Source organism: Manacus vitellinus, unplaced genomic scaffold, assembly GCF_001715985.3.
Source record: "Manacus vitellinus isolate BGI_N305 unplaced genomic scaffold, ASM171598v3 scaffold_0_pilon, whole genome shotgun sequence".
Taxonomy (NCBI): domain Eukaryota; kingdom Metazoa; phylum Chordata; class Aves; order Passeriformes; family Pipridae; genus Manacus; species Manacus vitellinus.
Genome location: NW_021938789.1, coordinates 30,830,841 through 30,846,164, shown reverse-complemented (window position 1 = coordinate 30,846,164; position 15,324 = coordinate 30,830,841). Strand labels below are relative to the sequence as shown.

At 34.3% G+C, this 15,324-nt stretch overlaps 1 protein-coding gene across 2 annotated transcripts in view; it reads right to left on the bottom strand.

Moving 5' to 3' along the window:
- Positions 1-15,324, bottom strand: part of GLRA3 (glycine receptor alpha 3) — an 82,743-nt gene that overhangs the window by 48,212 nt on the left and 19,207 nt on the right. For both annotated transcript variants that reach the window (XM_018080189.2, XM_018080240.2), the window contains exons 2-3: positions 13,872-13,999; positions 7,656-7,723 (exon numbers count right to left, since the gene is read on the bottom strand). In XM_018080189.2, the coding sequence (XP_017935678.1) occupies positions 7,656-7,723; positions 13,872-13,999 (196 nt within the window). The remainder of the gene's footprint in view (positions 1-7,655; positions 7,724-13,871; positions 14,000-15,324) is intronic.

The following is a 15,324-nucleotide window of genomic DNA, read 5'->3' as shown; positions in this document are numbered from 1 at the left end:
TAGGAACAGCCTACCTGATATCTGCTCTTCAAACAGGTTGAAAAGACTAATATAAAAATGTGAAAGTAAGTAAAAAAATACTGGAAGGGATAGAAATAGTGCCATGGGCTTTCATAGGGCGGTGCTATAAAAGTCATGGTTTTTTCCCTTTAAGTGAAAAAGAGCAGTCAGAGAAAGAAGAATCAATATAAGCAAGCATAGGGAAGTGGAAATAAGAGGTGTGAACTGTTCTCCAGCTTTGCTAGAAGATCAGTTGGCTGAAGAAGAGGGACAAACAATGATCTGTTCTCTGTGGTGACCAGTCACAGGACCTGAGTGAATGGCCTGAAGTTGTGTCAGGGGAGGTTTAGGTTGGATGTTAGAAAAAAATTCTTCACTCAGAGGGTGGTTGGGCAGTGAAACAGGCTCCCCAGGGAAGTGGTCACAGCACCAAGCCTGACAGAGTTCCAGATATGTTTGGACGATGCTCTCGGGCACATGGGGATGGTCCTGTGCAGGACTACGAGTTGGACTCAATGATCCTTGTGGGTGCCTTCCAACTCAGCAGATTCTGTGATTCTGTGATTCTGTGTAAATTTGACTAAAGGTTAAGTCTCCCTTGGAATGAGAAGATAAAGATTCTGGAAGAATCTTTTGTAAGGTTGTAAAGAAATCATTCAGGTTTTAGGCAGCACTAGAACAGGTGATGCTGCTCTTGCAGCAGCAAGAACTTGCCCTGATGATGTAGGAGGTCACTTCAGGTCTTCTGTTGCTAATAGTTGCAGTAAGTGTCTGTGGGGAAATGAAAATCTTTGTCTATAAATTGAGCTGTTCAGCTTTCTGTATTGTGCAAAGTGCATTGTAAAATCTTTAAGAATGCTTGTTAAAATGGACCAGAGAGAACAACAAAATTGTTAGTCCTAGTGTGTCTGGAGGAGCTCATATTTACCTGTTCTGGTAAATATTTACCTGTTTTAGATGAAACAGAACTATTACTTGCAGGCTTAGAGAACTAAGGCGACTGTAGGCCTGGATTCAGTTTTTTCTTCAAATGAGGTTAAAAAAAATTCTGATTTATCTTCTTTCAAAAAAACTTTGAAATAAATGATAGGTCACAACCACACACATGAACCCAGATTACAAATCAAAACAATTGGAATAGGAATTTTAGTACTTCATTTTGCATTAAAGGCATCTGCTTTCACAAAAGCACCACACCTTTATACTGTTTGTTATACAATCACACTCAGTGAAAACTGTCATTTTGAAATTCTGCTTTACTGTAGATACTTGTTATTATATTTTCAGATCTATGAATTGTTCATGCACAGAATATAGTCCTTTTCAGTTCTTGGTTCACTTTTAAATTTTCATTAATACTGCAAATGCACACTAAAACCTGAGTGAGATCCTCTGTGACATTCATCTAAAGGTATTGAAAATGTACAAAAATTTTTCTAGCAGTTTTTCATCATTACAGTATCATTTATTCTTGATTGGAACTTCACAGTTAGTCTAGAGATTTGACTGCATGATATAATTTCTTTTCATAAAAGAAGTTTCAATTTTTCATAAATTGTTGAAATGTTATCTAGAAATGTCTGGAAAACAAAACCCTGCTGTTTTTCTTTTTTTTTTTCCTCAGGCAAATGCACTCTGTTATTAGGTAAGTTTGACTATATCTCTAGAGCTTTCAGCAGAATTTGGCCTCAGGATGCTATAAAAATAAACCTTAGTCTTAAATTGGTTTATTGGAGTTTTACTGCTATAAACAGGAAAGATTAACCTAATGTTTAACAAGGCAAGTTTATTTGTTCATTTTTTTACTGATGTGTCTATTCATAGTTTATGTTTCTGGTTTTTTTGGTATATCCATGTTTAATAAACTGGTTTTCAAGCAAAGGAAATATGTGCAAACCATCCCTGTAACTGAACCTTTTTTTGAAGCAACATGAACACACTATTAACCAAGAAATGAACACTAATGGTCCCTAATAACTCACTGGAGAGTTACTTCTGAAAACAGTTTAAAAACCACTGTCTTGAGAGGCCAGAAAGAGAATTCTGCTGCCAGTTTCTGCAACAGCCACCAACTTCAGTGAAGGCAAAGTATCTGATGATTTTTAAAAATCTGCTTAATCAGCCATTTTTGCTAGTCCATGCCTAAATCAAACATAAGAGTCCAAACTCTTTGCTTCAGTGCAGAGCTCATTTGCTGCCCAAATACCAGTAATTTAATTCTGGAATTATTCAGTCCAAACATTGTCTATTTTTTTTCTGAATCATTTATAAACCATCAAAAGAATCCAAAAGAAAAAATGATATTTCTCTTACTTTTTCAGAGTAATCAAAAGAGCCTAAAAGGCTGGAGTTATTTCCTGAGAAAAAACTCAGAGATGCCAGGAAAGAATACAGGAATATCGTCATTTTATGACATAGAAAGAGGTTAGGAAAAGTATAGAATAGTACAATCATTTTCATAAGATCCACAGAGACTAGTGGATAAACACAGTGATATTCTTTGTCCTCACTTCTGACTTACATAAGGACAATTTTCAGTGTTAGTAGGAAAACAGATTTCCCTAGATTTGGAAATTCAGCTATTGGTACTTGATAATTATCATATGTTGTATCATCTGTACTAGCCTCTTCTATCTGTAGCATCACTCAACCTACCCATTAGCTGCACTATCACAGCTTATCAGCAAATCAGATACCTGACTGTCATGTTTTTATGTAAAACTTCAAATTGATCTCATTTTAAATAGGCACCTGACTCAACTTGTGTTAGTAATATGCAATGTGCACCCTTGATCAGCTATTCCAAGCAGTTGGTACCATGTCACACCCTATAACTTGGTGAGATGGATGGGAGATGGTTGTGCTACCTTTGCCTAGCATTTTCTTGTTTCTCTCTGCTTCATTATGCTGTTGTGCTGTTGTACAACCAGTCAGCATTTTACCTGGTATCTTCCACCACACACTATCTGAATTCCAAGATTCCCTTCTAAAAAGTTATCCTAGACTAAAAGTGTCAGAGTAGAAGTGTACAAAAAAATGTTTTCTATTGCTGCTTGTAAAACCAATCAGTATAGGAATTATTATTTTTTAAATTAAAAGAAAAATTATACTATTTGATAATTCATATGTTGTATATATCATAATGTGCTTTTCCAAGCATACTTTGATTGCATCCTAGAGAATTTCCTTATAATATGGAATAAATGCTGTATCTCAGGAGGGTGATATGATATCTCTGCTTAGAATGCAGATTCAGCAGAGGGATTTGCATGGATTAGTCTGGACATGTAACAGACTGAACAGCTGCAGACCCACTAGAATTTGTAAAACCTCTGTCTAGTCCTGACTCTGACCCAGGATCAGGGTGGCAGAGGCAAGTTTATGAAAAATAAAGCTGTCTTCCAAACTTGTACAAGAAAAATCAAGTTTTCTGTGTTGTGATAGAAGGGAGTTAATTGACAAATAGAGGGAAAAAAAGATTTTTTTTTTCAATTTTGAAACTGTAAAGTGGCCTTTATAGCAAGGCCTCACTTTCACTCGTCTGAGATAAAAACCATATATATTTCTTCCTGCCACGTCAGTATTGACACATTGCTATACAGGTTTTTTCAGCGTATTTTCACCAAAGAAAGGCATATATTTTAATGTATTTGAGACAATCAACTAAGTGATTACTCTGAAGAAAAATATTTGGTGAAACTCTTCAGCATTAAGGTTTGTAATGTATGCAAGTGAACACTTCTTCCAAGCACTCTATTGAGACAGAACCTAGAGTAGGTACAATAGAACATAAACAGAAATTCTCAGTTGAAAGAAAGATGAAGCTAAAGAAATTAGAGACCTGTGACTCCTGAGAGTAATTACGACTGCATAAAAATGGGTTAATGTGGTTTAAAAGCACATTTTATTTGTAAATGCAAGACAATATCATTAGCAGTGGGAATAGAGAAAGATCTATCACATGCTTCCTATCAACATTCAGTTCTTTTCAGACTGAACCAAGAAATACCTATGAGCAAAAACATGGCAAGACCAAATAAGAGACATATGGTTTTTAATGTGTTAATTGTCTGAACCCTTGTCATTTGCCATTAGGTTTCTCAGTGAGCTTCCCTTTCAATGCACTTTTAGCATATGCATTATGCTAAGCATATTAACACACACTTAGTAAAAATTGCTGTAAACCTACATTAAGATCAGTATTGTACCTGACCTTTAAAACTCAGAAAACCTTGAGCAAATCTGTCAGTCATATCTACTAAAATAAAAGCAGACTTTTTGGTATGGCCTACTATCACCCAATAGCCAAACTGTCCTGTAGCCTTTGTTTCTTGTATTCAGTATTTCGACTCTGAGCATTTGTAGCTGAAAATGTTGGCACTGATATTACTCTTACCCTGTAAGACTGAATAATCTGTTCTTGGTTTTGTTGTTGTTGATAATTGCCAACAATATATACCAGACTGCTCTTAGTGATCAGGAAGTCTTTTAGCTTTAGAAGGTACAATGCAAATACAAGCTGAGTACCATTGAGACATGCACAGAACTGAAACTACCATTCAGTTCAATAATACAGAAAGATTGGCGAGGTTAGATCATAAATGGTGCCAATGACAGAAGTTTGTTTAAGAGGATTTTCAATTATATGGTTCACTTTTTTTCTGCCTCCTCAGAGCATACATAACACAAACTAAATTCCTGATATGATCACTTTAAGTTATGTAGGTTCAAGTAGAATCACAGCTTCCTAGCAAGAGGTGGTATGTCTTTTCCCTGCTATGAACCATCTGATCTCTCTTTTGAGACAAAGAAAGAAAACATGAAATAACTGTAACCCCTTTCTAAAGAAAGTAAAAGAACTGTAAAAAAAAAAAACCCAAACCTCCAAAAACAAGAAAAGAAAGAACCAGTTTACCGAGTTAACAAGCTGTAAGCCAAACCAAGATACTTTTTAGGATTCTCTGTCTCTCCTGAGCTGTTAGACCAGGTGTGGATGACTTTAAGAGAATCTGCTTGCCTGAGAGACACACAGTGCAGTTCCTACTGCGCAGTGACAGACTCCTTGACCTCAGTGAGAGCTATTAAGTCTGGTAATGTGAAGTTGGCACCGAGCTACTTTGCAACTGCTGCGGGTTTTTTTAACCCCTTGTTTTTCTGTGACTGTTTACTCTGTTATACACATCCGGGGCAGCAGAGGGAGCTCAAGGATTTTGGTCATCAGCAAGGGCACCGGAGAGGCAAGGAGAGAGATTGACAGTGCCAAGGGCAATTACAGTGACAGCGAAGGTCATGCCTCGATGTATTCATATTTCTTTAAAGCTAGGAGATTATACGCATATCCCGTTATTAGCTGTTTTAAATGCAAGGTATCACTTAGTGGCCAGGTTTTATTTTGCACCTGCTGCTTACTTAACCTGTTCTGTTTACAGTTTGGAAAAGAAATATTTATGAAGAATATAAAAGCCCTTTTTGAGTCTAAAAAATTGTTCTAATGAGTCGTATGCATAAAGATTTATAACAGATATTGAGACATAGGTACCTGAATTTTAAGGGCTACAGTAAATAAAACTGATAAAATAGTGCCAGTTGGTGAAACACTGAACTTCTGTTAAACCACGCAGAAATTCAGGTTGTAAAATAATGCAAAATGATTTTCATTGTCATTTTAAGATATATTTTAAGATAGGTTTTAATGTTTTTTAAAAGTTCACCTTCAGTGTTGGGGAGAAGTAAAGCTAATAAAACATACAATTAAAAGTCCTATCTAGACAAAAACATTTGTTCTTCTGCAAAGCAAGATCTGAGTCTCTGGGAGGTCAAAAGCTGCTGACAATAAACAGAAGTCTGTTTTGAAGTGCATCAGTGAATACATTATAAACAGAATACAAGAGTCATGAAGGTCAAGGTTGTGCTTAAGTGCCCAGTTTTTCAATACATATAACCAAGACAATGAAAAGCCTTGTGGTTCTGACCAGGTTTGGTATTTCCTATAAAGTACTAACTGGAACTATTTGTTACAGGTCAGGTCATTATCTATCTTGACTGTTTTAATTTGCTTTCAAGGCAACACAGTACAGAAGGTAGTTTCATTATAAAATAGATCTATTGAACTAACTTACTAAGTTGCACTGAAAGGAAATGTTTATAATTCTCTGGTTTTGGAGAGAAAATACACTTCAGATGTGAACTCAGCCATTCTCTTCCCAAATTCAGGACAATTTTTCTAAGTGGTAACAACTCCAATTTTCTAGATATCCTTTAAATAATGATGTAGTGGCTGGATCTTGGCACTTTATTGACCCCATGGTCTGTCTCCTGTTTTGGATGAAATTCACTCATCCAGGCACCATAAAGTAGCTGTTGAACACTATTCTAATAATGTGGGTATTGCTTAATCCTCTGATTGAACCTGAATAAATCTCTTTAGATGCCATGTCAATCTGTTTAGGATTTGCAATCTGGAAAGGCCCCCAAATACAAATTAAAGTAATTTTTCTAACTGGAAAAAATCATGTACCTCTCTCACTAACCTCTACTACTATGTTCAGGCAGTTGTTAATATCACCTTGGAGATGGGGAACATAAATATTTCACTTTATGAATTTGTCCTATTGTTTTCTTAACTAGAGGTCCTCGGTTACATTAGGGTGGGGTTTTTTTTTTTGTTTGTTTGGAGGGTTTTTTTACTATATCCATTACTTTTAGTCTCTGTTCGGTCATTCCAAGTACAACTCTGAAACTACAGGGATTTCAGAGTATTTACTATATTTAGATCTTACAACCTACACAGTTCTGTCATTTCCCTGTATTTTAACTCTCTCTGTCCCCAAATTACTATGTAACTGGTTTCAAAGGGGTATTTTTGCCTTTCTTCAAAAAAATGTGAAACCATTGTACAGAAAAAGAATGTATGTATGTCCTCTCTAACCAAATTTTAATGATTAATTCTGTGCTCCAAGTTATTAGCATATGTGTTTCTCATGTTAAATGAGATTATCCTAGTGTTTTTTGTCAGTTCACAGTTCAATATCTAGTTTTACTACCTTTACACTTTGACATTTTTTTCTCCTTATTTTCTTAAACTGTCCAATCTTTTTTTACTCTATCATATGTCTTTCTTTACTAGACAAATTATAAGTGTATGTACAAAGGCATGCAATCCATTTATATTTACCCAAATTTTATATACCAGTTCAAAGTTTTACTTATTCTATTATCTCTGTGCAATAGCTCTATGGAAGAAAGATTTTTAAATAAAATATACATCTCCATATTCACTGTATTAAATGAAATTATAAAATATTATCAACAAAGCAACAATGCATTGGTATTTTTGAGGTTAGAAAAGTGATACACTATAGAAATTATAGAAATCTAATAATTATTTCATTGCAACTGTAAAATAAAACTTGTAGAGAAGTTTAAAGAAAAACCCCAACTCTTGGCTTTACTTTTACTTCTGTGTGATGGTATAAAGATGGATTTTTTGTTAGAAAAAAATCAATTGCCAAATTGAAATTTTCTCACTTTCTGTTTTTAGAAGTGGATTTCCTTCTTTGTTTCGTTCCGGGTGAAGAGAAGCCCTAGCTAGCTTTAGAGCTTCTGGAACATCTTTAAGTCAAATTTTAAACATTGATTAAGTCAAAATATCTTACCATGGTTGTCTCTGCAATGGACCCAAAGCTGTTTATAAATATGTTGCATGTGACATTAACTGGAGGACCTGCAAAAGAGAAAAAACATCAGTCCTTGTTCCAGAATTTTTGCTTATTGAGTGACTGTAAAATATAAACCATTATGAAACAATGTTTGCTGACTTAGGAGGAAATAATGCAACATTCCCAACTTATTTAATACACAATTGAATTGAATGGTTTCTAATAATTTTCCTTTCAATTTTTCTCAAAGGTACACTACTTGACTGGCCAGTTTTAGAAATTAAAAAAAAAAGACAGAGAGAAAATTCAGTATAAACTTGCACAGATGGTTCTATGCAAAAAAAAAAAAAGCAACATCCAATTTGAAATATATAGTAAAAATTTTTATGTGTGTTTCAGTGAGAATGCACATTACTTCTCACAACAATTCAGGGGAAAAGTGACTTTCTTCACTCAAGACAGCTGGTATCCTTAATGTTACTTGTCATCATTGGGAAAAGAAATGCATTAATGCTGCTCTTGTCTCTACTGCTTACAGGAAAATTATTTAGATTCTATTCCCCTTTCTCTTAAAATCACACAATGGTTAAAAGTTCATTTAAACTCAATTCTCTGCTACCATGGGTCTTCAGTCAACTGTTGTTCTGTCTTATCTTGCATTTTGAAGTATCAGTAGTGGCAGAGCAGTCATTATGATAACTGAATAGTGAATCGCCTCTTTGTGGAAAAGAGTTTAAATTCTTTTTTTAAAGTCTCTTTAAAAACATCACTGTGGGAGAGCACGCTAATTTCTTCATTATTTCTTATAAATTTCAGTCTGCGTACAACAGAAACAAGTTTTTTCCATCACAAGATGTCTTTGTTACCTTCCTGTAACTCAGTATTCTTAAATCAATAATCCAGTTCAGCACTGGAAAACCTGGATTCTTTTTGTAGTTGTAAGCAGTCACTAACAATGAAAGATCTGTATCCGGAATTTGAGGACTGGTCTTATAAACTTTGATGCAATATTTCTTTTTTAGGGTCACTGAAGTAAGAAACTATTCTGCCTCTACTGGTGGTTTGCAACTAGCAAAATCTAACATGACCAATGAACTTGATATTAAATACTTAAAATATCAGAATGTCCATTGAAAATTCTGCCAACATGACACACCTTGAAACATCCACCTTTCTTTCCTCAAGGTAATAAATGTTTTGAAGTGCTGTATAGCAATTGCAACAAAACATTTCTACATGTACTTCAGTCTTTGTAAAATACAAGACTACACCTATGGAACAGAATTCTCAGGTAAGGAGGTAGCACTTGCAGTCACTTCCAAAGTTGGTTAATTATTTAGAGTTGTTCAGCATATACAGTACCTCTTAGAACTCAGTAGAAGCTTTACATGCACAACCCCTGGAAAGGATCAAGGAAAAAAGAAAAAGCAGGGAAAATGAACAGAGTCATGAAAAACTGTCAGGGAGAAAATTGTACTTCCTGCTAATGTTAATTTGTTTGCAAGGCAGCTTTCCTTTCAAACACTTCCATGTTGTACTACTTGCCATCATTTCAAATTTGATGTGATACTATTTTGTTTAAAATAGTACTATGCTTTAAATATAAATTGGCTGTATCAACATAGTTGCTTTTATTAACAAAAAGTCCAAAATAATTACAGCACTGAAGCTTAATTTCAAAAGCAGCATTGCAATAAAATAGTTAATATCTAGTTAAAAGGAGCACAAAAATAGAAGCTAAAAGTAGCTTGCAAATGGTTTAGAGATAATTTAAAGATAGTATGCTGTGAGTGAAAATGAACTTCCCAAAATATGGTCAAAAAGAAGCCCAAATGGAAGCTGTAAAAGCTGAAAGTCATATTCAAACACAGGAACTCAGACAAGTTGAAATAGATTAAAGAGAGGGAGAAAAGAAATAGAGTGAAACTCACTAGAGACGGAAAAGCGAACAATGATAGCTATCTACAAGGCATTAAAAATAGAATCCTGCCAAGATCTGGAAGGTGAGAGATGATGATTAAGGTATAAAAGTATCCATGAAAGTGCAGAAGGTCAGAGCAGCAAAGTAAATGAAGTCTTTGTAGCAGCATTTGTCTCCGATTGCCAGCTGTGTCAAATACTAGAGGCATTCTGATGGAAAATTTGTATGAGAACTGTAGAAGATATTCCAGGCTAAGTGAACAGGAACAAACTGTCAGGGTGAGGTGACATAAATCCAGACATGATAAAAATCTTTGCAAAATTGTGGAAATACGAACCACTGTGAGTCAGCTATCACCTGTGTCAATCTTGTAATCAGTGGAAATGTGTACCATGTCCAGCAAGTATATCTTGAATTAAAAGAAACAAAACTTCAGGTATGATGGTGGATTACATTGACAACGAACTTTATACCTGTAAACCTTACCTCTGTACCTGCCAAACAGATAGAAATAAGAACTTTTATGATTAAGATATATAGATTAATACTATCTATAAACAAGATATATAAATTAATATTATTATATATCTTTATTGTATATTATTGTTATCACACCACCAAGCCTGTCTGAGTCCAAGAAGTGCTTGGATGATGCTCTCAGGCAGATGGTGTGATTCTTGGGACATCCTGTGCAGGGCCAGGAGTTGGACTCCATGACCCTGATGAGTCCCTTCCAACTCAGCATGTTCTGTGATTCTGTGATTATTCTATGATTATTTTTTGCTGAAATAGCATATCTCAGATCTGCCAAAGCCCTCTGAAGGAGCTGTTGAGGATGTGGACAAAATCAATCTCATTAATTTAAACAAATATTAATTTTAATTATAATAAATACTTTAGAGAGTTTATTTGAAGCTTTGAAACTTTTCAACATAATATTTTGTCAGAAGTTTTTAAGAATATTAGTTTTGATGAAATGAAAGGCAGTTCTCTCATAGGCTTTTTTCTTTAAATTTTTTTAATATTAGGAATAAAGAGCCATTTTTCAAAGTTCAAGGTGATTGCTGATGAGCATCTGCACTGAACCTCTGTAGTTCAATATTGATGAGTAAGAAGATATAGCAATACGATATTGCTTGTGATATAAGATTGTTTAGCATGGTTGTATATAAAGTTGACTGCAAGGAGGTGCAGAAAAATCACAAAATACTGAACTATTAAGTTATAAAATGTTTGATGAAATTCATTGTCAGTCAAATACCAGTTGATCCTTACTATTCATTCCTGCTGATGGGCTCCAAGTTAATGGCTTCCATACGGTAAAGAGAGGCTACATTAGTTATGGATGGTTCTCTCTAAGCATGTTTTATATTCAATAAAGATAGGATAATGCAAAGAATTACATTAAAAATGGTCTACCATACAAATAGATCATGAACTTCCATTTTGATTACTTCAAATTTTCTTCTTTGTCTGCCTCATAAGGATATATTAGGAAGAAAGACATCAAAAAGTCAAAAGGATCAAAAATTCTATGACAAGCTGCCACACAAAGCCAGTTTAAGAAGAATAGGACCCTTCACACTGGAAAAGGTATATGGTAGGGAGTAATATGTAAGTATAAAAATCTGTAAAGATGAAAAGGAATTAATACTTCTCCTCCATTTCTCAGTATGTCACATGGCAATAAAATCAGTAAAATAGCCACCCAATTAAAAGCAAGCAAAAAATGATACTTTCCAATATTCCAAAACACAAAGATTTTATTGACAGAAAATAACAAAAAGGTCAAAAGTACAAACAGCTTACAGAAGTGATCAGAAGAACATATGTAACTAAATTACTTTTTTTTTCAATTAACTCCTGGCTAATTACTGCTGAATAATGTTTGTCAATACGAGGGCTTTTTACATTTTCCTCTGTAAAACCCCAATATTTCAACAGTACAATTTGGCCTGTATAGATTTAAAAATATTCTATACTCCTGTGCCAATTTAACTCCAAACATCTTGACGCCATGACATTTTCTACACACAGGTTACATATTTGTGTTCAAATTTTGAAAGACAATGAAGTATTTCCCATATTTGCAGGAACGGTTATAGTCTGCAGTGTAGAAACTAAGAGAAGTACCTTTCTATAGGTTTGATGTAAGGGGAAAAAAAAGGTTAGAACTGGAACAAAGATTTTACAAGAGTTCTTAATATTCTGTTTTATTCCATAGCTGAATAAATACTAAGTCATCTCTATTATTTTTGTGGAACAAGCACTTATATGCAGAATTTCTTATGCAAAAGCAGAGCATTCAGACAAAATATATAATTATGTGTTCTTGACTAAGATTCATTATTACTAAAATTGGTAGCTAAAAACCTTGTGTACATAGGAATTTTACTGGAAGTAAAGATTATTTAAAATGATTGTTTGAATTCTCTTATTAGTACTCATCCTCTTTCTTTAAAACTGTTTCTAGATTATAAACTCAAACCCTGCACTTGTTCTAGCAGTAGTACAACTAACCAGAAAGCAGCAAAGTCACTTAAGGAGATACTTATTCTTGGTGGTAGATCTGAATCATTCTGGGCAGATTTATTCAAACCACATAGCTGTCTAGAAGATTTAGAATGTGCACTTTTTGAAAAAGTACAATGTCAAATTAGGTTTTGTCTCTTTAAATTGCAATAGTTACAAAACAAGGCTCTAAGTCCTTTGAATTATACTTTCAAGAACTACTTCATTGAATTTGCTAATCTCTAAACCATCTGCCTATATTCTTCACTGCAGCCTCATCAGAAGATTGTCACTGCATGCTGTCCAGGTCAAACTACACAATCCAATTCCCAAATCAACTAGAGATGTGTTTGAAATTTCAGTGCATGTTTATAATTTTCTGAGAAATATCAGATCATTAACTTAAAAAACCCAAGGCATTTCCAGCTGCAGCAAATCCTGGGTAATAAGTTTATATATACAGGACCAAATGTTTATGGTTTATTGACGAGGAAGTAATTTGGCAGATTGCTTGCATGGTCCTTGTGAATCAGACTGGGCGAATTGTGGCAAAACCACCATATAGCAGTGGCTTTAGAGTCAAAATAACTTAAGTTTCTGGGACTTAGAGATGTCAAAAATTATAACATTTGTTGCTGAATAAGAATGAAGATGGAAAGGCAGTGACAGATGAATTACAGGAGAAAGGACTGTCAGCGAGAAGGAAAATTTTTGTAGTAAACATGACCTGCTTTGTAGTGAAATGTTAGAACTAAGAGAATCTCTTGGACTCAGGAAGATAGGCATAGGAGGAAGCAGCTAAGGCAAAGTAAGAATAACATAGTTTTTAATTACAATAACTTTATTCTTTCAAAACACTATTTATATTCTGGATAATTTAAAGACTGATAGTTTGTTTAAAGATTCAGAGTTAAATATGGTTCCACTATATTATTGGAACTCCTTGTTTTCAAAAAACAACTTTCCAGACTGTGAAAGCTGGAATGGGTGGTGTTTGTCCATAAAAAACTTTGTATATTCATATAAAAATATAGTTTGCGTACTCCCTCATTAAATATTCTACTTTAGCCTGCCTGAGTCTGGATAATATGATTTATGCTAAGACCCCTGGAAGATGTAATGATTTCATTTGCAAACTTTGGACTTTCAGTCTTCTTTGAATCTCCTTTGTCTTGTTCGAATGCCAAGAGACAACTGCAAGTATTGAGAACTTGCAGTTTCAGTGGAGAACTGAGAACTGGGAAAAGAACAAGAGGGAAGATGGTGTCTTTGGCATTTCAAAGCACAAGTGGGGCTGAGGAGTAAAGAATCTAATTTGGTGATAGAATTGATAACTAAGATAAGCTCTCTTGAGTTTGACTCTGATGGTCAAGTCCTTAATACACTCTTCCTTTTAGTTAGAACCAGGTAGATATGAAGATTTGGCTTATATTTCACAGAACTTTCTTTCTGGACTGTTTCAGGCTATGGTAGTCCAAGGCGGCAATCTGAATCCATTAGCAAGCATTTCAGGAAAGAAAAGAAATCAACAAACCATATTAGACAATTCAAATCTAATGATAAGCTAAATTTACAAAGGGCCTGTAATTGGGCAGCTATGCAAGTGACAGGGATAGAGTGTATTATTACTAAAATGAACTGTCATATATACAAAAGAAAGGCAAAAGAAGGCACCTTTTAATTTTTTTCAGTGAATGTACTTTTTTGTTTTCATATTTGTTCCAGAAATTGCATTTGTGTGAGTAATAAAAAAAACCCTGAAAGCTTAGTTTTGAAATTACCTTTGAAATTTGGTCTGATCCTTGCATCGTAGCCTGACATCCTACCCATTAGCTTATCCAGGAAATCCGATGGTGACATTGGCATGCTACGAGATCTTGCACTGTCCGTTTCCTTTGTGGCTACCAAACTAACAGTAAGAAAAAAAAAACAAACAAAACATTTGTTAGAAATTTTGTTAGGGAAACTTTAATTTTGTGTAGTCAATCATAGTTCATTTTATATGAACAGGAAAACAGCAAAATTTTATTTTGCTAAGCTGAATAGTTATAGCTTGCTGTTAATTCTTCCTCAGAACTTCTGTAGATGAGTAACACTTTCAGTCAACAGCTATCAATCCATTATCACAGAGTTAAGTAATGTCATCTTTCGGAGTCTATTCTAGGACTGGTCTGTTTAAGCAGGTGTGGTGTAATAGAAGCCTAGATCAGGAAAAAAAAGTAAGTATTTCGAACAGAATAGTACTAATATCATCAGTTTTTGTTTTATTTTGATATTTAAACATAATAAAATATATCAAACAGTCTCTTGGCAGATGGTATTCTTTACATTGTCTTAGAGTTTTGTTTTCTGTTAAAACAAAAGTGACTGCTACAGTGGGAAAAAAACCCCAACATCTTACTGAAGGAACTATTTTAGGGCCACATGACAAATGTCATCTCCTATAGCCATGTCTTCATATGCATGCAAAACTCCCACTGACACTGTAAAGTGTGCTCTGCAGAAGAGTATTGGCATTGTGATCAGCCATGTGGACCCAAAGAAAAAGTCTTTATTACCATGAAACTCTTACTTGACTGCCGTCCAACACATTGGAAAAACAATACAGTCAGTAAATATATACATAAATAAAATTTTGAGTAACACTGAGATTCACAATGCAACTAAAACCATTTGTGGTTTTTGGAATCTCAAAAAAGATGAGGAAATTTGACTGTTTGTGCTGAATTCTAGTAAAAAAATCTGTTTCAGAAGGATTTGAATCTCTTTTACTTTCACTACATTGTCTCTATGCCAATTCACTCTTTTAGAAGTGCTTAGATATGCCTTTGTTTAGAAGTAAACACAGGGAATAACTTAAAACACTTAGGAATTTTCTAACTCATAAAAAACCTACACTAAACTTCGATTGTTAACAATGGGTGGAGTTTCAAAATGGAAAAATTCAATACGGGTATGTATGTATGTAGATACCATGTGCAGGGCAGACTGTGAATGTAATTTTTTTTCTTCTCAAGACTCTGTTACTCACAAAGTAAAAAGTTACACTTTTATGGAAATTCCATTTAAAAGGTCTGCTAAAATTTTAATCAAGTGTGGAATTTGGATTTAATATCTTAAATAAAAATTATTTCATATTAGGTCTTAACTGTTACAAATTTGAACACACACCAAATATGAACCCATTGTTAGCTTCAATATCAACCACTTTCTCTGAATAAAGAATTTTTTGTT